Below are 23,990 nucleotides of genomic sequence, written 5' to 3' on the forward strand. Positions count from 1 at the left end.
TGTGCTGCAAGTTTAATGTCCAATAGTATGTTTTCCCACTTTCGTGAGCCAGCTATTAGGGATTGCGGATGAAAGCCAATCGGTGTGATTCACCCTTGTCACTTCAGTTGCTTTTACTCCCATACTATAGGGTTCAATGACTATTGTTGTCAGGCTGTCTGCGAGATCCATTGTGAGAAGAAGCTTTTGCGGCTATGCGGAAATATTCCTCATGATGAAAAGAAAGGGCCTAATAAAAGAAAGGAGGATGAAAGTACGAGGGCCACTCCAAAAGAAATGCACACTATTTTTTTTTTAAATCCATCTTTTATTCTACATGTTTGAAAGTTTTACAGTGTGTAGATACATCCTTTAGGAACAATATTTTCATTTCTCCACATAATTTCCATCCCTCTCAACTGCCTTACGCCATCTTGGAACCAGCGCCTGTATACCCACACAGTAAAATTCTGGACCAACCTGTTGGAGCAACTGTTTGGCAGCATGTACAAGGGAGTCATCATCTTCAAACCTTGTTCAATGAAGAGTCTTTCAGTTTCCCAAAGAGATGATAGTCACACGGAGCCAGGTCAGGACTGTAAGGCGGGTGTTTCAGTGTTGTCCATCTGAGTTTTGTGATCGCTTCCGTGGTTTTTTGACTGAGATGTGGCCGTGCATTGTCGTGCAACAGCAAAACATCCTGATTTTGCCAATGTGGTTGAACACGGCTCAGTTGAGTTGAAGTTTCTTCAGTGTCGTCCTATATGCATCAGAATTTATGGTGGTTCCACTTGGCTTGATGTCCACAAGCAAGAGTCCTTCGGAATTGAAAAACACTGTAGCCATAACTTTTCCAGCAGAATATGTGGTTTTGAATTTTTTTTTCTTGGGTGAATTTGCATGATGCCACTCCATTGATTGCCTCTTCGTCTCTGGTGAAAAATGATGGAACCATGTTCCATCACCTGTCACAATTCTTCCAAGAAATTCATCTCCACCATTCTCGTACTGTTCCAAAAGCTCGCTGCATACCGTTTTCCTTGTTTCTTTTTGAGCCACTATCAACATCATGGGAACCCACCTGGCACAAACCTTTTTTAACGCCAACACTTTCAGTATTCTGCAAACACTCCCTTTCCATATCCCAACGTAGCGTGACAATTCGTTCACTGTGATACGTCTGTCAGTAGTCATCAATTCGTTGTCTGGAGCGTGTGCAGTACGAGGCCTGCCGCTGCGAGGACAATCCTCAATATTGCAGTGCCTACTTTAATCAAGTAACCTGCTTGCCCACCGACTAACTGTACTGCGATCGACAGCAGCATCTCCATACACCTTTTCCAACCTCTTGTCGATGTTTCTCACTGTCTCGTTTTCGCAGCACAGGAATTCTATGACAGCACGTTGCTTCTGACGAACGTCAAGTGTGGCAGCCATCTTGAAGACATGCTGTGACGGCGCCACTCACGGGAACAGGTTGAACTAAGTTTGAAAACAAGCGGGAAGGATGTATCTACCCACTGTAAAGCTTTCATACATGCAGAATGAAAACTGTATTTTTTAAAAAAACAGTGTGAAGTTTCTTTTGGAGTGACCCTCGTAATTATGTAATTTTGTCACCTAATTCTTCCGGATAAGCCGTCATTACCTATCATACGTTGTACCAACGCCAGTCAGTTTCCAGTTCCGTGATCTAATTGGAGGTGCCGCAGCATTTGGTAAAAAAAACCAGCCTGCGGTGCTAAAAGATGCCTGTTGTGGTACAGAAAAGAGGTAGGCGGCGTGGACTCACTCATGACGTCGAGGTGGAGGCGGCCCTGCGCGGACTGCCCCTGCTGGTTGGTGGCGGTGCAGGAGTACTCCCCGCGGTCCGAGGCGCCCTCTACCTGGCGCAGCAGCAGCGTGCCGTTGGGGAAGGCGCGCTGGCGCACGTGGGACGGCAGCTGCTCGCCCGCGCGCCGCCACGACACGCTGGCGATGGGGTAGCCCGCCACCGGGCAGCGCAGGTACACGTCGCGGCCCGCCACCGCCGTCAGGTTGCGCGGCGCGCGTGCCATCGGCGGGCCTGTGGGGCCGGCCGCTTACTTTATTTGTGCAGCGAGCCAAACAAATCAAAAGCTGCTCACATACTCTAAAAACCAGTATATACTGGTGCGCAAATGTGGAGGACGAAAGTAACTTTCCCGTGGTGAATCAATGTCAAGTGAAATAGTTCGATGAAACTTGGACCATACGTGGACAGATTTGCTACATAATGTAACTAATATAGACTGAGCTGGTGCGTTTCTATCGCCAGTTTCCATCGATCGTCATTTTGATCTTTGAGTCGACTTCGATGCTTATTTGTCTTCTGCTTACCTTTGGCGGCGCGGATTTAACGGCAGCGCGTGCGCTCTGCTGGGACTACCTCATCATTTATGGCCGTCCTATCCACCTCACTCCTACCCTCAAATACCTTGGCCTCACACTCGACCGCCACCTCACCTGGACTCCCCGTCTCCTTACCATCCAAAACAATGCTCACAACCGCCTCCGCCTCCTGAAACTCCTGTCCGACCGGACGTGGGGTCTGGATCTTTCCACCATCCTTCACACCTACAAATCCTTGATCCACCCCATCCTCTGTTATGCCAGCGTAGCTTGGATTTCCGCCCCTCCCCGGTTCTATAAAGCCCTCCAAATCCTCGAACGACATGTGCTCCACCTCGCCTTCCGCATCCGCCTTCTGTCTCCCACGTGCCTCCTCTACGGCCTCATCCCCTTCCCCCACCTTCTCCTTTTCCTTGAACACATCCGCACACTATACATTGTCCACCGCCTTGATCCCCCTCACCCCCTGGTGTCTCCCTTCCTCTCCACCCCCAACCAGTTGCCACGCCTTTACTGTTTTGTCCCACCCTCTCTCCATCTCCACACCCTCCATCTCCTTTTACAACGCAACTTCCACCGTCTCCCCCTCCCTCTCTTGTGGCCCCTTTCAGTGTCTCTGCACTCCCTCCTACCCTGTCTTCCCCCCTCTTCATCTCCCACCCCACGTGTCTCCTGCCTCTCCGTGTACCCGCTGACGCCCCTCTTCCCTTCATCCCGCCGCTTCCCCTGCTGCTCCTTGCTCTCCCCTCCTTTTCCATCCTCTCTGACCTTTCCCTCGGCAGGTCCCCCCTGGCAGTTTTATTCTTCGTCGTGTGTGCTACAACTGGGTTTTAAGTGTGTTGTTCTGGAGTGTTTTTAATACTGTGGCCGACTTTTAACCTGTGCATGTGCATTCAGTGTCTTCTCTGTGTTTTAAGAATCGCCAACTGTGTTTTTTAACTTTCTGGTGACTTTTTTAACTGTCCCCCATAAACGTCTCCATGTCAGTCTGTCTTCACCTCCATTTTCTCCCTTTACTCTGATTTATGTTCCCCTTTTCTATCGCCTTATGTATGTAACATTTTATTCTTATTTTAGTTGCCATGTCACTCGGCTGAAGAGCGGCGGATTGTGCCGTTGACAGCCCTCCCCTGCCCATATGGGGCAGGGGAATGAAATCACAACAAAGAAAAAAAAATCTCTGCTGGGAGGTGTCTCAGGATCGGCGGTGGGCGAGAGTCACGTGGGACTGAGTACGGAGGCAGGACGGCAAGGGCACGAGTCGGACAGCGAAGGAGCAGGGCCAGCGGCAACGGCGTGTTGAGTCGTGAGCACAGATCCACCGTCCATGGTGATTTGGTTTTCCTAGAGGTCGGAAGGACAAGCTCCTTCGAGTCTATCATAAGCTACGCCGGCCGATTGAACTGGAGTCGCCGAGTTGCTTCGGTGGGTTGCGTGCGGCTTAATTGAATATGCCAGTGTACTAAAAATCCTTTGGAATTGTTCTAGTTGTTTATCACATACCTCGGTGTCGTGACTATCTATCTTAACGGTAGTTGAGGAAGTGTGGCTACGCCCAACCAACCTACATGAAGCGTGGTTAAAGACGTAGCTAGAAGTGCAGTGAGTAGTGAGTAAGTCTGGCTCTGGCGTTTCAAGACACTCCGGCCCGCCCGGTTGGCCGTGCGGTCTAACGCACGGCTTTCCGGGTTGGAAGGAGAGCCTGGTTCCCGGCATGAATCCGCCCGGCGGATTTGTGTCGAGGTCCGGTGAACCGGCTAGTCTGTGAATGGTTTTTAGGCGGTTTTCCATCTGCCTCGGCGAATGCGGGCTGGTTCCCTTTATTCCGCCTCACTTAAACTATGTCGGCGATTGCTACGCAAACAAGTTCTCCACGTACGCGTATACCACCACTACTCTACCACACAAACATAGGGGTTACACTCGTCTGATGTGAGACGTTCCCTGGGGGGGTCCACCGGGGACCGAACCGCACAATAACCCTGGGTTCGGTGTGGGGCGGCGGAGGAGTGAAGTGGACTGCGGTAGTCGTCGTGGGGTTGTGGACCACTGCGGCTGCGGCGGGGACGGAGCCTCTCCGTTCTTTCTAGGTCCCCGGTTAACATACAATACAATACAAGACACTCCGAGATACGTCCTCTATTCTACCTTGTACTTCATTTGGTAGTTTGGCGCGTAAATGTGCGCCGAGATAATTCTTGTCATCTTAACTTTAGGGCATGATTTTTAGCTAACTTATTAATCAAAGTTTAAGTGCTGGCACTGGCCAAGTAACTCACGGAGGCTTAATTGCTTCTATTCAGTTGTATTGATCGCCTGTTCTCTAGATAAGATTGTGTAGTTTATATCTCAGAATATTGTCTGCTGTTGATGTGTGTTGCATTACAGATAATTGGCACCGGTTGACGCGAGCATACTGGGAACAGAGCACCACGGGGGCAGAGAGATATTTAAGGCCCTGTCCTCCCCTTTACATCTTGTGTTATGTTGTCACTGTTGCGTAATTCCATCTTTCCAGTGGAGAATTATAGCATCTGAAGCTCAATTGCAGTGCAAAGTTGAGTACATTTCTATGTCATTTCCTCTCTCGTGGATCTCTCGTATTGATTTGAATCCTTGGTCTGCTCGCGTCTATCACTAATTCACACGCAATATTTAAGCAACCTCATTTTAGCGGTACTGTCATATGGTCATGTTCTAGTTGTATTCATTCTAAGAATAATGTTAATTAATCAACTGAGTAAGTAAATTTGAAGATTGGTTTGGTCAAAATTAAAACACCTGCTTAATTGTTTTAGTCATTTGTATATAGTTTTGTTTAGAAAAGTTGGCTAGCCAAACCTTAAAGGATCTGTGTTGTTACCCTTAATCTGTTCCTCAGCTGATTAGAAGTAATGAGAGTTCTGATGGGAATTGCATGGACATTTGTACTATTTAAGTAAAGCTTTACCTGAGTATGTTTACCTAGTCGTATTCAGATTTTAAGTATTATGGGTCTTGTTCCGGTTAAAGAAATTTATTTGTTGTTTGACCAAGTGATCTGGGCTTGTAAGGCAGTCTCCTATATTATTGTGATGGTGATTTTATAATGCTTTTGATTGTAGTAACATATGTAGCAACTACAACGGATTACTATTGTGATTTTGGTGTGTCACTACCATTACACATTTCACAGACCAACAGAAATGACAGGTTTATTCACAGATAATAATTACACCGAGATCACCGCGATTGGTGATGGTTCCGTGGACATTGCAAACGGTGGGACATGGTTTTTGATAGGGTGTGTGATGACCACGGACGGCAGTGCGCGCTCTGCAACGTGCCTTCTTGCTCCCCACAAGGTTGGTAGAAACTTATTATGGTAGGGTCTTCCACTCCTCCACCAGTACGGCTGACAACTGCTGGATGGTCGTTCGTTCAAGTGGTCGTGTACAGTACTTCTCCACAATGCATCCCACACGTGCTCGATGAGACTTAAGTCTGAAAAACCGACAGCCCAGTACATTTGTCGAATATCCTCTCGTTCCAAGAGCTTCTCCATTTACACTGTTCGGATGCTGTCACACGTTGTCATCCATAAAAATGAAGTCAGGGCCGAACGGATCCCTGGTAAAACGCACATGCGCAAGGAATACGGTGTCACAACGATACTGACTGGTGAGTGTACCGTGTTGAAAGATTTGCAGTTCAGTGCAACCATGCAACTTGTGACTTTCACACAATAACACCTGGACCACCAGAACGATCATATTCGACAATGTACCTAGGTGCCTTTCGTGTACCCACCTCTCGCCATGTGAGGGTACGTCCAGCACGTCGAACTCGATTGTTTGCTTCAGGGAGGCATAATGTTTCATAGCATACTGACCACCAAATCTTTGCACGGAACACTCACCGATCAACGTTACTGTGAAGTGTGCGCCACCTCCATCACCGTTACCTGAACTTTATTTAGCAGGAAGAATGGTATAAGATTCCCTCGAAAACAATACAGGAGCTGTATTCATTCATTCCGAGACGACTGGACGCCGTTTCGAAAGCCAACTGTTTTCCTGCTTCTTATTCGGATAGTAAAGTGTTACGTTTCTGATGTTTTTGTTGTTTTCATGTTTTTATGTACCCTCTGTACATTATTTTTATTAGTTTTACAAGACGTTACGGAACAAATTTACAGTTATCAGTTTCAGACTTACTTTGGCCATCTTCTAAGTCCATACATCACAGACGCGTATGGGGAACAAAGCGTCCGCTTCTCTCCAAAGTAGACCACAATAATATTGAGATCTGGTGACCGTGGTGGTCAGAGAGGACGCGACAGTTCATCCTCGAGCTCACGCTTCGAGTACTTTATTGTTATTATTATCACTGCTGGCGTTTAGTGTTACACAGCCGAATAAAGACTGCATAAATTAAAAGAGGATTCTTTCAGTTCTTGCTTCTTATTGGCTTTACTTTGCGTGGCACGTTGCGAAAATACCCAAGGACTTATTTTGTGTTTCATGTGACGAAATGGCTCTTCAACGCGAAACATTAGGAACAGAAGTCTCAAAACTCTTACAGCTCCACGTCAACTAAGTTACCTGATCCCGTGTGGAGGCGGCTTAAGGTACTTTGCAAAGTGCATAAATAGATTGACGGAAAAAATCGCTAACCAAAAAATAATGTAGAGTAATGGAATTTCTGGAATATATTTGTCTAGGTAACACGTTTAAGTGGTTAACATTGCAACTGTGAAACGCTGCTACCTTAATAGCCGGTGCAAACGCCAGAATGTTGAAAGTAAGCGTGCAAACGTTCATGCGTTGTGTTGTACAGGTACTGGATGTCAGATTATGGTATGGAGTTTCATGCCTGTTGCATCTGGTGTGTCAATTCAGGGACGCTGTTTGTGGGTGACGCTGGGGCTGTCATCCGATGATGACCCGTACGTGCTCGATTGGAAACAGATCTGGTGATCGAGTAGCCCGAGGAAACATGTCGACACCTGAAGAGCACGTTGGGTTACAACAGAGGTATGTGGGCGAGCGTTGGAAAACATCCCCTGGAAGTTGTTCATGAATGGCGGCGCAGCACAACACGTCGATTCATCAGTTTGACGTTCAAATTTGCGTGGGTAACCACGCGAGTGCTCCTGCTGTAATACGAAATCGCACTCCAGGCCGTAACTCCAGGTGTAAGTCCGGTGTGTCTAGCACACAGACAGGTTGGTTGCACACCCTCAACTGGCCTCCTTGTAACCAACACACGGCCATCACTAGCACCAAGGAAGAACCAGCTTTCATCAGAAAACACAACAAACCTCCCTCCTGCCTTCCAATGAGCTCTCAATTGGCACCAATGAAGTCGAAATTGGCTGTGGTTTGGGTTGAGTGGAACGCACGTTACAGGGCGTCTGACTCGGAGCTGCCCTTGATGTAACGGATTTGTAACAGTTCGTTGTGTCACTGAGATGCCAACTGCTATTGAAATTGCTGCTGCAGATGCAGTATGAATCGCCAGAGCCATATGCTGAACCCGGTCTTCCGCCTCGTTAGTGCCACGTGGCATATTTTAATGACCACCGTTGCCAGGAATCATGTATAGTCGCTACATTTCTGGCAAATGTTTCTGAAATATCGCAGAAGGAATTTTCTGCTTTTTCAGGCCTATTACACGAACTGGTTCAAACTCAGTGAGATGTTGCCAATGGTGGCTTTCTTGACTAACGTCAACTCACCACGTCCAAACTCAAAAGCTCACGACCGTTACAGTGTGTATTTAAGGCAAAACTAATTTGCAACCTCAGTGGCGCCACCAGCGCCAGTCTCACGCGACTAGCGCGAAACTGGAGCAGACATCATCTATCAGATTCAGAAAGAGCCCTACCAACTTCCGTTTATGCCGCACAACTCCTTCTTGGTGCTGCGACTTTTCTTCGTCAGCGTGGATGTAGATTTCAACGCAGGCAGTTTTCCACTACTGCTCCCACTGCGAGGTAATAGAGTGCACTACTTAGACTTCTTTGAAGTGTAACATTTCTGCACCTAGTTAGTACCAAGATACCCGCTGTCTAGTGGGACTGTCGGAATCAAATCAAGCAGTACTGTTTTAATGTGGCGTGTAAGTAACAGTACGCCACAGTTTAGTAGGCACATTGTCGCTGTAGCATAGTGCTTTCTAGTCGAGGCCGATGATCGTTTACTTTATGGACACGAATGTGTTGTAGAAAGACAGCAGGCTAAATTTTTAACCGAGCGTCCGGCACCAGCCGTCACACTAATTTAGAAATAAGAGTGAGAAGCGGATGGAGAGAATGCGTACTGACCGTACACGTTGAGCGTGGCGGAGTGCTGGGCGGAGCCGAGGTCGTTGCGCGCGACGCAGGTGTAGAGGCCGCCGTGGGCGACGCGCGCGCTCGAGATGTTGAGCTGCGCGACGACGTCGCCCTGGGCGTCGAGCGCGCTGCCCATGACGAGCCCCGCGCGCGGGCTCAGCTCGGCGCCGTCCAGCAGCCAGTGCACGCGCGGCGGCGGGTTGCCCGAGGCCACGCAGCGCAGCGACACGCCGGGGCCCGGCTGCAGCGTCTGCTCGATGAACGTCCACTGCAGCTCCGGCGCCACCGCTGCCCGAACATGCGAGCGGTAGTCACGACACTTTAACTATCGTCTGGGATAAATAAGGTTACATAATTAATTTTTTGATCGCTTCCACGTAATGTCCGCAGCCCAGTTGCACACTGAAATCCCTGTACGAAATCAGCGTAGCACGCCGATGGAGACAGAACAAAATGGAGCGACCCCTTCATAATGTGTAGCACCTTGAAGTAACTCGTTCCCTTCGTTTAAAGGGTAACAACGCTGCAACAGTCCACGTTAAGTTGGTGTGCAACAACAATGTGCAATACTACACTATTGGCCATTAAAATTGCTACACAAAGAATAAATGCAGATGATAAACGGGTATTCATTGGACAAATATATTATACTATAACTGACATGTGATTACATTTTCACGCAATTTGGGTGCATAGATCCTGAGAAATCAGTACTCAGACCAACCACCTCTGACCATAATAACGGCCTTGATATGCCTGGGCATTGAGTCAAAAAGAGCTTGGATGGCGTGTACACGTACAGCTGCCCATGCAGCTTCAACACGATACCACAGTTCATCAAGAGTAATGACTGGCGTATTGTGACGAGCCAGTTGCTCGGCCACCATTGGGCAGGCGTTTTGAATTGGTGATAGATCTGCCCTGCCCTGGCCAGCAGACGAACATTTTCTGTATCCAGAAAGGCCTGTACAAGACGTGCAACATGCGGTCGTGCATTATCCTGCTGAAATTTAGGGTATCGTAGGTATCGAATGAAGGGTAGAGCCACGGGTCGTAACACATCTAAAAAGCAACGTCCACTGTTCAAAGTGCCGACAATGCGAACAACAGGTGACCCATACGAGTAACCAATGTCACACTGTACCATCACGTCGGGTGATACGCCAGTATGTCGATGACGAATACACGCTTCCAATGTGCGTTCACCGCGATGTCGCCAAACACATATGCGACCATCATGATGCTGTAAACAGAACCTTGATTCATTCTGAAAAATGACGTTTTGCAATTCGTGCATCCAAGTACGTCGTTGAGTACACCATCGGCAGAGCTCCTGTCTGTGACGCAGCGTCAAGAGTAACCGCAGCCATGGTCTCCGAGCTGATAGTCCATGCTGCTGCAAACGTCGTCGAACTGTTCGTGCAGATGGTTGTTGTTTTGGAAACGTCCCCATCTGTTGACTCAGGGATCGAGACGTGGCTGCACGATCCGTTAGAGCCATGCGGGTAAGATGCCTGTCATCTCGACTGCTAGTGATACGAGGCCGTTGGGATTCAGCACAGCGTTCCGTATTACCCTCCTGAACCCACCGATTGCATATTCTGCTAACAGTTATTGGATCTCGACCAACGCGAGCAGCAGTGTCGCGATACGATAAACCGCAATCGCGATAGGCTACAATCCGACCTTTATCAAAGTCGGAAAAGTGATGGTACGCATTTCTCCTTCTTACACGAGGCATCACAACAACGTTTCACCAGGCAACGCCGGTCAACTACTGTTTGCGTATGAGAAATCGGTTGGAAACTTCCCTCATGTCAGCACATTGTAGGTGTCGCCACCGGCGCCAAGCTTGTGCGAATGCTCTGAAAAGCTAATCATTTGCATATCATAGCATCTTCCTCCTGTAGGTTAAATTTCGCGTCTGTCGCACGTCATTTTCGTGGTGTAGCAGTTTTAATGGCCAGTAGTGTACACCTAAAATGACTGGAGACTGAAAAAAAAAATGGAGCGACCGTTTGATAACGTGGAGTACCTTGCAATAACTCGTTCCCTGCGTTTGAAGGGGAAATACGCTGCAACAGTCCACGCTAAGTTGGCGGGCAACAACAATGTGGAGTACCACATATAAACTGACTGCCACAGTTTTCGTATCCCAGGCGACCTAATTGAAAAGAGTTTGCACCAGTTAAGCAGGTGGGGATAAATATTGATAGGCAGTCGGGGTTTCGTCTTATTATTCTACCCAATATCAGAGTGTGTGAAAGTATGGACTTACGACCCTCCTCGCAGGGAGCCACTGATTTAAATGGATGCTGGGGGAAGTAGTAGAAACCGCGACACAAGTTGAAGATTTAGTAACTACCACAAAGAATATATTCTGGAATTAGCACAGAACAGCGTACACTTAACCGAAGGCAGCCTCCACTGACGTAGACACATTCACGGAATGACAAATAGTATTCACCTAAAGCTACAGAAGTCGAACTGAGAACGTTTCAGAGTGAGAATCCTGAACCATGATAACTAGAACTAGGTTTCGACAGCAAAAAGGGAGGACGGGGGGGGGGGGGAGGGGGGTGATCTTACCGCAAGGATGGCGCTGCTGCTCACCCACAGTATCGCGAAATATTCAAGATCGCCAGACGACCGAAACGGTGATCGAAACCGAATCGTTATTAGACTGTGTTTGGTCATGATGTCACTATTCGTCACCGAGCAGCGACATGCTGATTAAAGAAAGGTAGACCAGAAAAAATACAAGACGTAACTGTATGAAACATAACAGACCGAAGACACCTTTAAATGTGGCGATGTCTGTCTGGTCCCACTTCTCCTGCCAAGGGACGACGCGTCTACTCTCTCTTTCCCAAACAAACGAGAACGCATAAGACTATAATACATTGACCCCACAAGAGGAATGACCCATTTCCTGACGGGGTATAACCCATATACTGCCCATCTTCATCGTGTGGATCTAAAAGAAGCTGACACTTGTGAATGTGGTAAATACAGCGCCGCTGAACATGTAGTTCTCCACTGCAACAACATTAACACACCTAAGACCGAAAGTAGAATTACAAGACCTAGGAAGCGCAATAAGAGATCGGAACAAATGGCACATTCTGAACATACTAGCAGATGACGTATCTCAAACCCTTCATGAAGCTTACAGACCAAATAGAGCATACTTAATAACTCTACAAAACGCAACATAAGGACGACAACAAAACACGTGGCACGAAATAAACACAGACACTGACGCTGAATCGGATGAAACAACAGGTACAGAAAATGAACGTGGCAATCAAACGTTAATGTAATTATCCATACGAGTGCAAAAGACCAATGTGATAACAGAACCTAAAAATAGGAAAAATAAAACAATCGAACAAATAAAAAACTGTGTAATTAACATTAGATTATGATTAATTCATAACACAATTAATGAAACAAAACTGTTATGTAAAGTAAAAGATATAGCTGTAAAACCAAATACTTGTAAAGCTATTTTAGTGAAGACAAGCTCGAAATATTTCCGAACCCATGTCACTGAAACAGCTACGATTTCTGGGACAAATTTTCTCTTTCACTAACTTCCATCACACTTTTCTTTACTATTTGTATTCTCTTTACTCATTATTTATTTACGTTTTACAATGTGTGTATTTTATTTTATAACGTGTATTTATATTAACAAAGAACTGAAAAGAAATTCTAATTGTTAACACACTGTCACAGTAGTAAAGGTATTAATAGAACTGTATTAGTAATAATACTAACCACAAATTGTTATATACATAGTGGGCTAATTGTAGCAGATAAATAAATGAATTTGCCCGAAGTCACGAACCGTTAAGCTTTACCATCACATAGCTGAGTGTACCTACGGACAATAGGCAGTCGCGGGCGAGACGGTAGCTAGGGTATCTTCCAAAGAAGACGTTCCAGTGGATCGGCGATACTCAGGACTTTGTTACCTGGTCGGCACCTGACACTAATGTGTCTACAACTGACAAAAGTAGTTCCGGTGCCAACTTGCTGGTTGGTCAAGTGGCTACCTGTCACCTGCTGAGCCATAGACCTGGTCGCTGCCTTTTTGCCCCAGAAGTACCCTAACCTGGTGCAGTCTCGGGCATTGGGACGGCGGTGTGTTCTGTATTCGTGAGCGCCTCAAGACGAAGAACACGCTATGTTTTTAAACTTTAATCTTTTCAGTGGCCGCCGCTATTTTGAATACTTTATTAATTCTTTTCAAAATGAGAGCAGCCGAGATCTGTTCACAGATTTCGGTTTCTCTGTACTTAGGGAATTATTATTACAAGGTTTCATTCGTTTATGTAATTATTTAGTTTTTTTAATTCGCTCCTCAATCTTTAGATACTTAGAAATAAAATAGTCGAGTTTCGAACGGACAAGGGACCAGTACAAACAGAGGAGGGTGGTTCGATCGGCACCCCAGGAAGTACCATTGAGGACACGTAGGACAGTGAGGGGCCGTTTACAGCGGGCTGCCAGGTAAGATACTTGGGAGGACCAAGAGAGTTTCCTATCGAACAGGAGCCCCAGGAAATTCGTAGTGTCAACGAACGGAAGGGAAACAGGAGAGACGGTGGGAGAAACCATTTGCGCCGCCAGAAATTCATACAGACGGCTTTGTCAGGGGAAAAGCGAAAGCCATTGTCGATGCTCCAGGAGTGAAGACGATCAAGACAGCGCCAAAGACGCCGCTCAGTGGTACAGGTCCGTGGAGAACTGCAACAGACAGCAAAATCATAGACAAGAAGGGAGCTGGAGATGACCAGTGGAAGACAGCCGGTATAGGGTTAATGGCGATAGCAAAGAGGACGACGCTCAGGACGGAACCCCGAGGTACAGCATTCTCCTGGATAAAGGTGTCCGACAAGGCAGAACCCACACGCACCTAGAAAACTCTGTCTTGCAAAAATGCCCAAAGAAAACAGGGCGGGCGCCCACGGAAGTCCCACGAGTAAAGAGTACGGAGGATACCAGTTCTCCAGCAGGTGTCGTAGTCCTTCTCCAAATCGACAAACACGGCCACAGTCTGGGATTTCCGCAGAAAGCCATTAATGACATGGGTGGACAAAGTAATGAGATGATCAACTCCAGAACGTATTGCTCGGAATCCACACTGAGCATTCGTTAGTAAATGGTGAGACTCAAGCCATCACACCAGCTGGGCATGAATCATATGTTCCGTCACCTTGCAAACGCAGCTGGTAAGAGAGATGGGGCGGTAGCTGGAAGGAAGGTTCTGTCCTTACCGGACTTAGGTATGGGTATGACGGTGGCTTGACGCCAGCGTCCAGGAAATGTGCCCTCAGCCCAGATGCAGTTGTGTGTGTTAAGCAGAAAGTGCTTGCCTTCAATAGAGAGGTGTTGCAACATCTGTATGTGGATGGCGTCTGGCCCTGGAGCAGGGACTGGGATGAACTGAGAGCATGATCTAGCTCCCTCGTAGTAAAGGCGGCATGCAGCACTCACGATTCTGAGAAGAGAAGGGTATCGCCTGAGCCTCCTCCACTCGTTTCTGGTGGTGATAGTGGGAAGAGCTCGAAACTTCCGCAAAATGGGGGCCCAAGGTATCGGAGATACCAATAGGGTCCACGATGACATCGTCAGCTACTGTCAGGCTGGAAATTGGGGAATGGATCTTCGTTCCAGAGAGCCGTCTGAAGTTGGCCAACACAACAGAAGATGTGGAACTGTTGAAAGAACTAGTGAATGAAATCCAACTAGCTCTTTTGCTATCCCGAAGAACTCGACACTGCACGCATCCGTTTATAATAAATGCAGTTTTCCAGCGTAGGGTGGCGGTTAAAAGACGCGGAGAGCACGTCTCTGTGTGCGAATTGCGCCGCGGCATGCCTCAGTCCACCAAGGGACTGCGACACGACGTGGTAAATAGGTAGTGCGAGGAATGGAACATTCTGCAGCAGTAGGGATAGCATTGGTGAGATTGTCCACCTGGTCATCACAACTGGGGAAATCTTGTTATTCGAATGTCGCTAGGGAGGAGTACAGCTGACAGTCAGTCTTAGTAAGCTGCCATTTGGGCGTTGATGCGGATGGGGTAGGAGTCAGTAGACGGAGAGCACATGGGAATTGGTCGCTCGAGTAGGCGTCAGAAAGAAGGGACCACTCAAGACGATGGGCAAGCTGGGTAGTGTAAAAGGATAGGTCCAAATGGGAATAGGTATGCGAGGAGTTGGAAAGGAAAGTGGGAGCTCCAGTGTTAAGGCAGAAGAGGTTAAGTTGGTTAAGAAGTTCAGCCAAGAGGGCACCTCTCTGACAGGTCCTGGGAGAACCTCACCTCAAAACGGATGATGTGCATTAAGGTTACTGAGTAGTAAAAATGGGGCGGGGGGGGGGGGGTTGCTGCCCAATAAGCTGAAGGAAGTCTGCCCAGGTGACAGCGAATGATGGAGGGACATAAATGGTACAAAGGGAAAAACTCAGGCAGGGAAGGAAAAGGTGGGCTGCAACAGCTTGAAGATGGGTAGTCAGGGAGATGGGTTGACTATGAAGGTCATCCCATATGAGCAGCATGACGCCCCCATGAGATGGAATGCCGACCTCAGGGTGAAGGTCAAAACGAATCGGTAAGTAATGTGAAAGCTCAAAGTGGTCATGATGGCGCAATTTCGTTTCCTGGAGGCAGAGTACAAGGGGATGCTGCGATGCTAAAAGCAGCCGTAAATCCTCTTTTTGAGACCTCAAATGTTCCATTGGAGGACAGTCATGAGGAAGAAGAGACGTAGGGGTGTCAACTCCGCTGCCGCCGAGTGACAGTCGGTGTACAGGGCACAGAAGCTCCATGGGGTCCACAGAAGTACTGGCGTGCTTATGTGGTCTGTCTATGGAGTCCAATGCTGAAAAACGGTTGGTGGAGCGTACCGGCGAGACAGAGGCTGGCTGGGCTAAGTGGGCACGTGGCGACACCATCGAGCAGGATCTTCGAGGTGGCGAAGGAGAAGACCATTTGTCTTTAGCGGACTTCTTCGAGCCCTTCTGATTGGAGGAAGACTTGGGTGTTGTTTGGCTGGAGGGATGGAGGAAGTCTTCGTGGGAGTACTCCATCTGTCCTATCCAGCCTGCAGGTTGGGGCGAGAGTTTGATAGTTTGTTGCACAGGGGGACGGGGGGACGGCGATTATACCTTGACACTGGGCGATTTTACAACCTCAGAGCCGAATTTGAGGTCGCATGTCTGCATGGCCATGTCCTGCATGGAGCGATGGGTAACAAGAACAGAACTTCAGGTGCCAGACAGGAGAACACAGGGTTTTGCGACTAGCCAATAACTTTCGAGCTATTGGATAAGGCACTCTTTCCTTTACCCGAATCTCTTGAACAGCCCGCTCATCTAGATACTCAGGACAATCCCGAGAGGAGGAGGCATGGCCGCAATTGCACTTGATACAGCGGGGAGAAGGAGGCGGACATTCGCCCTTGTGTGCATCCCTGCCACAGGTTACGCATTTGGCTGGTGTCGACAAGATATTTGAATGTGGTTGAAACGATGACACTGGTAGCAGCGCATCGGATTCGGAATGTATGGCCGGCCTATGATAATTTCATAGTCTGCTTTGATCTTGGACGGCAGCACCACCCCATCAAAGGTGAGGAAAAGAGTGCAGGTGGGCACCAAGGAGGAATCGACCTTTTTCATTACATGGTGGACGACAATGACACTCTGATCAGGGAGGTAAGATTATATTTCAGCCTCAGTTAGACTGTCAAGCAGCCTGGTGTAAATTAAACCACGGGAAGAATTCAAAGTGTCTCGTCATGAACAGGGTAGCTGTGGAGAAAAAGATGTTCAAATGTGTGTGAAATCTTATGGGACTTTACTGCTAAGGTCCTCAATCCCTAAGCTTACACACTACTTAACATAATTATCCTAAGGACAAACACACACACCCATACCCAAGGGAGGACTCGAACCTCTGCCGGGACCAACCGCACAGCCCATGACTGCAGTGCCTCAGACCGCTCGGCTAATCCCGCGCGGCAGCTGTGGAGACGTGAGGCAGCAAGCAGTTGTTGTGTTTGAGAATTAGAAGCCGTTTCCAAAAGCAAAGCGCCATCCCGTAAACGAGAGCAGGATTTCACAGGGCCAGCAATTGCATCAACACCTTTCTGGGCAATAAACGGATTGACTATGGCGGAGGACTAGCCATCTTCAGTATTTGAGACCACAAAGAACGACGGTGCAGTGGGGAAGGTCTTTGAATCAGTAGCGTCATTACTTTTACGTTTCATAGACGTCGATGGGGAGGATGATTGACTCATCGCGAGGAAATCCCCCATGATGACATCATTCACAGCATATCCCGCCGTTTTCAGGCCTGTTTTGATGCCAGAGATGGTCACACCCCATAATGAACACATTAACCATTTGTCAGAATGTGTATGCAAATTAGTTAAGTTGAAAAAAAACGAAGAACATTTTTGTGTACCGTTATGCATATTGCAGTTGATCTGCATTCTCTACATTGTTCCTATTTTTCTGTCACCTGTTTATACTGTTTTGCGGTCCGTCCCCTCTGAGTGGTCAGCATGACAGAATGTCAATCCTAAGGGCCCGGTTTCGATTCCGGCTGGGTCGGAGATTTTCTCCGCTCAGGGACTGGGTGTTATGTTGTCCTACTCATCATCATTTCATCCCCATTGACGAGCAAGTCCGCCAAATGGCGTCAAATGGAAAGACTTGCACCCGGCGAACAGTCTACCCGACGGGAGGCCCTAGTCACACGACACTTACATTTACTGTTTTGTGCCAAGATAAAAGCAACCTCGCAAAACTTCCGTTTGTTGCTTTAGTTTTGGACACCAGTTTGGTAATCTTGCTTTCTTTTTTTTTTTTTGTCTAATCCAAACCCAATCTCACCTTGCGAGAAGCGTCCTATCCTCCTTCATCCATCTCTCAGCATCAGCACAACCAGAAACTATCCCAACACTCTAACAATCGCAATACTCTTCAAGAGCATCGTTTCCATCAGGCTTTCAGTTTTGTGTGAGCTCCTTATTAGACATAAGGATGTGGCAACTAGAAGTCAATATCGCAATAATAATAATAGGGGTAGCGTCTTTGATTCATAATCAAAACGTCTTCGTTCCCGGATTCGATCCCCGCCACTGCCTAAATTTTGATAAATAATCAGCATTGGCGGCCGAAAACTTCCAGCATAAGAAGTCAGCCTCATTCTGCCAACGGCCTTGTCAAAGAGGGCGGAGTAGCGGATAGAGGTTCAGGGCACTCTCTTGTCCTAGGGGTGAGAAATCGCCCCTAAAGGCGGAAGAATCAGCAATGATCAACGGCATGAGGATGCAGAAGGCAATGGAAACCATTGTATTAAAGACACGTAACGTGTATCCACAGGACATGTGGCCTGTAATTGAAGAAGTGTCATGATGATCTCTCAATTGGCAAAAGATTCCGGAATAGTCCCCCATTCGGATCTCGGGGAGGGGACTGCCAAGGGGGAGGTTACCATGAGAAAAAGACTGAATAGTCTACGAAAGGATAACGTTCTACGAGTCGGGGCGTGGAGTGTCAGAAGCTTGAACGTGGTAGGGAAACTAGAAAATCTGAAAAGGGAAACGCAAAGGCTCAATATAGATATGGTAGGGGTCAGTGAAGTGAAGTGGAAGGAAGACAAGGATTTCTGGTCAGATGAGTATCGGGTAATATCAACAGCAGCAGAAAATGGTATAACAGGTGTAGGATTCGTTATGAATAGGAAGGTAGGGCAGAGGGTGTGTTACTGTGAACAGTTCAGTGACCGGGTTGTTCTAATCAGAATCGACAGCAGACCAACACCGACAACGATAGTTCAGGTATATATGCCGACGTCGCAAGCTGAAGATGAACAGATAGAAAAAGTGTATGAGGATATTGAAAGGGTAATGCAGTATGTAAAGGGGGACGAAAATCTAATAGTCATGGGCGACTGGAATGCAGTTGTAGGGGAAGGAGTAGCAGAAAAGGTTACAGGAGAATATGGGCTTGGGACAAGGAATGAAAGAGGAGTAAGACTAATTGAGTTCTGTAACAAGTTTCAGCTAGTAATAGCGAATACCCCGTTCAAGAATCACAAGAGGAGGAGGTGTACTTGGAAAAGGCCGGGAGATACGGGAAGATTTCAATTAGATTACATCATGGTCAGACAGAGATTCCGAAATCAGATACTGGATTGTAAGGCGTACCCAGGAGCAGATATAGACTCAGATCACAATATAGTAGTGATGAAGAGTAGGCTGAAGTTCAAGACATTAGTCAGGAAGAATCAATACGCAAAGAAGTGGGATACGGAAGTACTAAGGAATGACGAGATACGTTTGAAGTTCTCTAACGCTATAGATACAGCAATAAGGAATAGCGCAGTAGGCAGTACAGTTGAAGAGGAATGGACATCTCTAAAAAGGGCCATCACAGAAGTTGGGACGGAAAACATAGGTACAAAGAAGGTAGCTGCGAAGAACCCATGGGTAACAGAAGAAATACTTCAGTTGATTGATGAAAGGAGGAAGTACAAACATGTTCCGGGAAAATCAGGAATACAGAAATACAAGTCGCTGAGGAATGAAATAAATAGGAAGTGCAGGGAAGCTAAGACGAAATGGCTGCAGGAAAAATGTGAAGACATCGAAAAAGATATGATTGTCGGAAGGACAGACTCAGCATACAGGAAAGTCAAAACAACCTTTGGTGACATTAAAAGCAACGGTGGTAACATTAAGAGTGCAACGGGAATTCCACTGTTAAATGCAGAGGAGAGAGCAGATAGGTGGAAAGAATACACTGAAAGCCTCTATGAGGGTGAAGATTTGTCTGATGTGATAGAAGAAGAAACAGGAGTCGATTTAGAAGATATAGGGCATCCAGTATTAGAATCGGAATTTAAAAGAGCTTTGGAGGACTTACGGTCAAATAAGGCAGAAGGAATAGACAACATTCCATCAGAATTTCTAAAATCATTGGGGGAAGTGGCAACAAAACGACTATTCACGTTGGTGTGTAGAATATATGAGTCTGGCGATATACCATCTGACTTTCGGAAAAGCATCATCCACACAATTCCATAGACGGCAAGAGCTGACAAGTGCGAGAATTATCGCACAATCAGCTTAACAGCTCACGCATCGAAGCTGCTTACAAGAATAATATACAGAAGAATGGAAACGAAAATTGAGAATGCGCTAGGTGACGATCAGTTTGGCTTTAGGAAAAGTAAAGGGACGAGAGAGGCAATTCTGACGTTACGGCTAATAATGGAAGCAAGGCTAAAGAAAAATCAAGACACTTTCATAGGTTTTGTCGACCTGGAAAAAGCGTTCGACAATACAAAATGGTGCAAGCTGTTCGAGATTCTGAAAAAAGTAGGGGTAAGCTATAGGGAGAGACGGGTCATATACAATATGTACAACAACCAAGAGAGAATAATACGAGTGGACGATCAAGAACGAAGTGCTCGTATTAAGAAGAGTGTAAGAGAAGGCTGTAGCCTTTCGCCCCTACTCTTCAATCTGTACATCGAGGAAGCAATGATGGAAATAAAAGAAAGGTTCAGGAGTGGAATAAAATACAAGGTGAAAGGATATCAATGATACGATTCGCTGATGACATTGCTATCCTGAGTGAAAGTGAAGAAGAATTAAATGATCTGCTGAACGGAATGAACAGTCTAATGAGTACACAGTATGGTTTGAGAGTAAATCGGAGAAAGACGAAGGTAATGAGAAGTAATAAAAATGAGAACAGCGGGAAACTTAACATCAGGATTGATGGTCACGAAGCCAATGAAGTTAAGGAATTCTGCTACCTAGGCAGTAAAATAACCAATGACGGACGGAGCAAAGAGGACATCAAAAGCAGACTCGCTATGTCAAAAAAGGCATTTCTGGCCAAGAGAAGTCTACTAATATCAAATACCGGCCTTAATTTGAGGAAGAAATTTCTGAGGATGTACGTCTGGAGTACAGCATTGTATGGTAGTGAAACATGGACTGTGGGAAAACCGGAACAGAAGAGAATCGAAGCATTTGAGATGTGGTGCTATAGACGAATGTTGAAAATTAGGTGGACTGATAAGGTAAGGAATGAGGAAGTTCTACGCAGAATCGGAGAGGAAAGGAATATGTGGAAAACACTGAAAAGGAGAAGGGACAGGATGATAGGACATCTGCTAAGACATGAGGGAATGACTTCCATGGTACTAGAGGGAGCTGCAGAGGGCAAAAACTGTATAGGAAGACAGAAATTGGAATACGTCAAGCAAATAATTGAGGACGAAGGTTGCAAGTGCTACTCTGAGATGAAGAGGTTAGCACAGGACAGGTAGCATCAAACCAGTCAGTAGACTGATGACAAAAAAAAAAAAAAAAAAAAAAATTTGAAATTTATCTACTCCAACCCACTGTCCAACAACAGATCCCCACACATACGACACCTTATTTTTCTATTCCACTGTCTCAATCCAAACAAGTTCTTAACGGATCATCAAGCACCAGAAGAGAATGCAAAGTGGAACCCCGAAAGTCATAAAATCAACGCCCCCAGCAGGGTTACCAGTCCATCGCAACATTTCTTCATCATATCAAAATCAACAGTTTTAATAATAAATCCACACTTGTTAATCATCCTTTGGTACTTTTATTTTCAACTTTGTTGTATAGTATACAGAACCTATGTAGCTGAAGAGCAGGTACTCAGCTACTGCCAGAGTGCAACGACACAGACACGAAAAAAAGAAAAAGAAGAAAAAGAAAACAGAAAACACAAGCTCCGCTGTGACACGAGAGGGAGGAGGGGGTACCTCCGAGGGTGAGCTCGGCGCTGCCCTGCGCGCTCTCGTCGCCGGAGCGCGCGACGCACTGGTACATGCCGCGATCGTGTTTGCCCACGGACTCGATGACCAGCACCTCCCCGCCGTGTAGCACGTTGACGCCGGCGCCCTCCGCCAGCGGGCGACCGTCCTTGAGCCAAGCCACGTGCAGGCCGCTGCCGTCGCCGCCGCCGCCGCGCACGGAGCAATTGAAGGAGGCTCGCGCGCCAGCGTCCACCACCTGCGGGAATACAAACTCTGAAATGTGAATCAGGAAGCTGCCCTTTCCGGTGCTACATAAGAAAATGCAATGTATATTGTTGCTGTGGTCTTCATTCCGAAGATCGATTTGATGCAGCACTGCATGCTACTCTAGCCTGTGCAAGCCTCTTCGTCTCCGGAAACCTGTTGCAACCTACATCCTTCTGAATGTGCTTAATCTCTTGGTCTCTCTCTACGATATTCAATCCCCCCCCCACCCCCCACACACGTCTCTCCAAGACTAATTCGTTATCCCTTGACGTGTCAGAATAAGTCCTATCAACTGATCCCTTCTTTGAGTCAAGTTGTGCCACACATTTCTTGTCTCCCCAATTCTATTCATCACCTCCTCATTAGTTACGTGATATACTTATCTAATAGTCAGTATTCTTCTGTAGAATCACTTTCAAAAGCTTCTATTCCCTTCTTTTCTAACCTGTTTGTCGTCCATGTTTCACTTAGATACATACCTCTTAAGTCTATATTCGATGTTCACAAATTTCTCTTCTTCAGATACGCTTTTACTACGGTCGCAGGGTCGAATCCTGCCTCGGGCATGGATGTGTGTGATGTCCTTAGAGTAGATAGGTTTAAGTAGTTCTATGTCTAGGGCACTGATGACCTCAGACGTCAAGTCCCATAGTGCTTAGAGCCATTTGAACCAATTGAACCAGAAACGCCATTCTTGCCATTGCCAGGCTACATTTTATACCATCTCTGCTTCGGCTATCATTAGTTACTTTGCTGCCCAAATAGCAAAACTAAACTATTACTTTATGTGTCTCGTTTCCTAATCTAAATACCTCAGCATCGCCTGATTTAATTGGACTACATTCCCTTATCCTTATTTTGCATTTGTTGATGTTCATTTTACATCCTGCTTTAAGACGCAATACATTTCGTTCAGCTGCACTTCCAATTCATTTGCTGTCTCTAACGGAATTACAATCTCATCTGCAAACCTCAAAGTTTTTAATTTCCTCTCTCGGAACGCATATCACATTCATTTATTGCTGTTTTTCATGGAACAGCGAGCCAGCTAACATTTGACAAGGACAAATATGGAATGATCGTGGGAGGACGAAAGAACGGTATTTGTAGTTGCGTTGTTGCAGTCTTTAGGCAGACTGGTTTCATACAGCTCTCAGCGTCAGTCTGTCCTGTGCAAATCTCGCCACCTCTGAATAGCTACTGTTGATTACTGTCTTCATGTTGTTGCTGTTGTCCTCAGTCCAGACTCTGGTTTGATGCATCTCTCCATGCTACTCTATGCTGTGCAAGCTTCTTCATCTCCCAGTACCTACTGCAACCTACATCCTTCTGAATCTGCTTAGTGTATTCATCTCTTAGTCTCCCTATACGAATTTTACCCTCCACGCTGCCCTCCAATACTAAACTGGTGATCCCTAGATGCTTCAGAACATGTCCTACCAGCCGATCCCTTCTTATCGTCAAAATGTGCCACAAATTTCTCTTCTCCCCAATTCTATTCAATACCTCCTCATTAGTTACGTGATCTATCCATCTAATCTTCAGCATCCTTTTGTAGCACCTCATTTCGAAAGCTTCTATTCTCTTCTTGTCTAAACTACTTATCGCCCATGTTTCACTTCCATACTGTCTTCATATTTACTACAATTCCCCCCTCTCCTTTCCTTTGTTACCAGACTGGCTATTCCTTGATGTCTCTGACCCCTCTTTTAGACAAGTTGTACCGTAAAGTCCTTTCCTTCCCCAAATCAGTTCAGTAGCGCCTCATTAGTTATTCGATGTACCCATCTAATTTTCAGCATTCTAAGGTAGCACCACATTTTAAAAACTACCTTCTTGTCTGAACTTATCGCCCACGTCCCGCATGTCATTTCCGTACGAGGCTATGCTCCAGACAAATATCTCCACAAAAACTTCCTAGCTCTTTAGATTTGTACTAGATGTTGACAAGTTCCTGTTGTCCGAAAGTGGTGTTCGTGCTATAGCCAGTATCCTTGGCCTATCGTCGGTTACGTTGCTTCCCAAATAGCGAAACTCACCTATCATTTCCTTATATAATTTGACTACATGCCATTATCCTTCTTTTACTTTTGTTAATGTTCGTGTTATAACTTCTTTTCAAAGCACTTTCCGTTTCGTTCAACTGCTCTTCCAAATAGTTTGCCGTGTCTGACAGAATTACAGTATCTTCGGCAAATCTTAGCTTTTATTTCTCTGCCTGAA

At 46.5% G+C, this 23,990-nt stretch overlaps 1 protein-coding gene across 1 annotated transcript in view; it reads right to left on the bottom strand.

The window, feature by feature from the left end:
* Nucleotides 1–23,990, bottom strand: part of LOC126088343 (Down syndrome cell adhesion molecule-like protein Dscam2) — an 802,978-nt gene that overhangs the window by 280,843 nt on the left and 498,145 nt on the right. Inside the window, exons 7-9 of the mRNA XM_049906478.1 lie at nucleotides 21,507–21,756; nucleotides 8,657–8,953; nucleotides 1,772–2,044 (exon numbers count right to left, since the gene is read on the bottom strand). Of these exons, the coding sequence (XP_049762435.1) occupies nucleotides 1,772–2,044; nucleotides 8,657–8,953; nucleotides 21,507–21,756 (820 nt within the window). The remainder of the gene's footprint in view (nucleotides 1–1,771; nucleotides 2,045–8,656; nucleotides 8,954–21,506; nucleotides 21,757–23,990) is intronic.

The sequence above is a fragment of the Schistocerca cancellata genome, chromosome 6 (genome assembly GCF_023864275.1).
Source record: "Schistocerca cancellata isolate TAMUIC-IGC-003103 chromosome 6, iqSchCanc2.1, whole genome shotgun sequence".
In the NCBI taxonomy this organism is placed as follows: domain Eukaryota; kingdom Metazoa; phylum Arthropoda; class Insecta; order Orthoptera; family Acrididae; genus Schistocerca; species Schistocerca cancellata.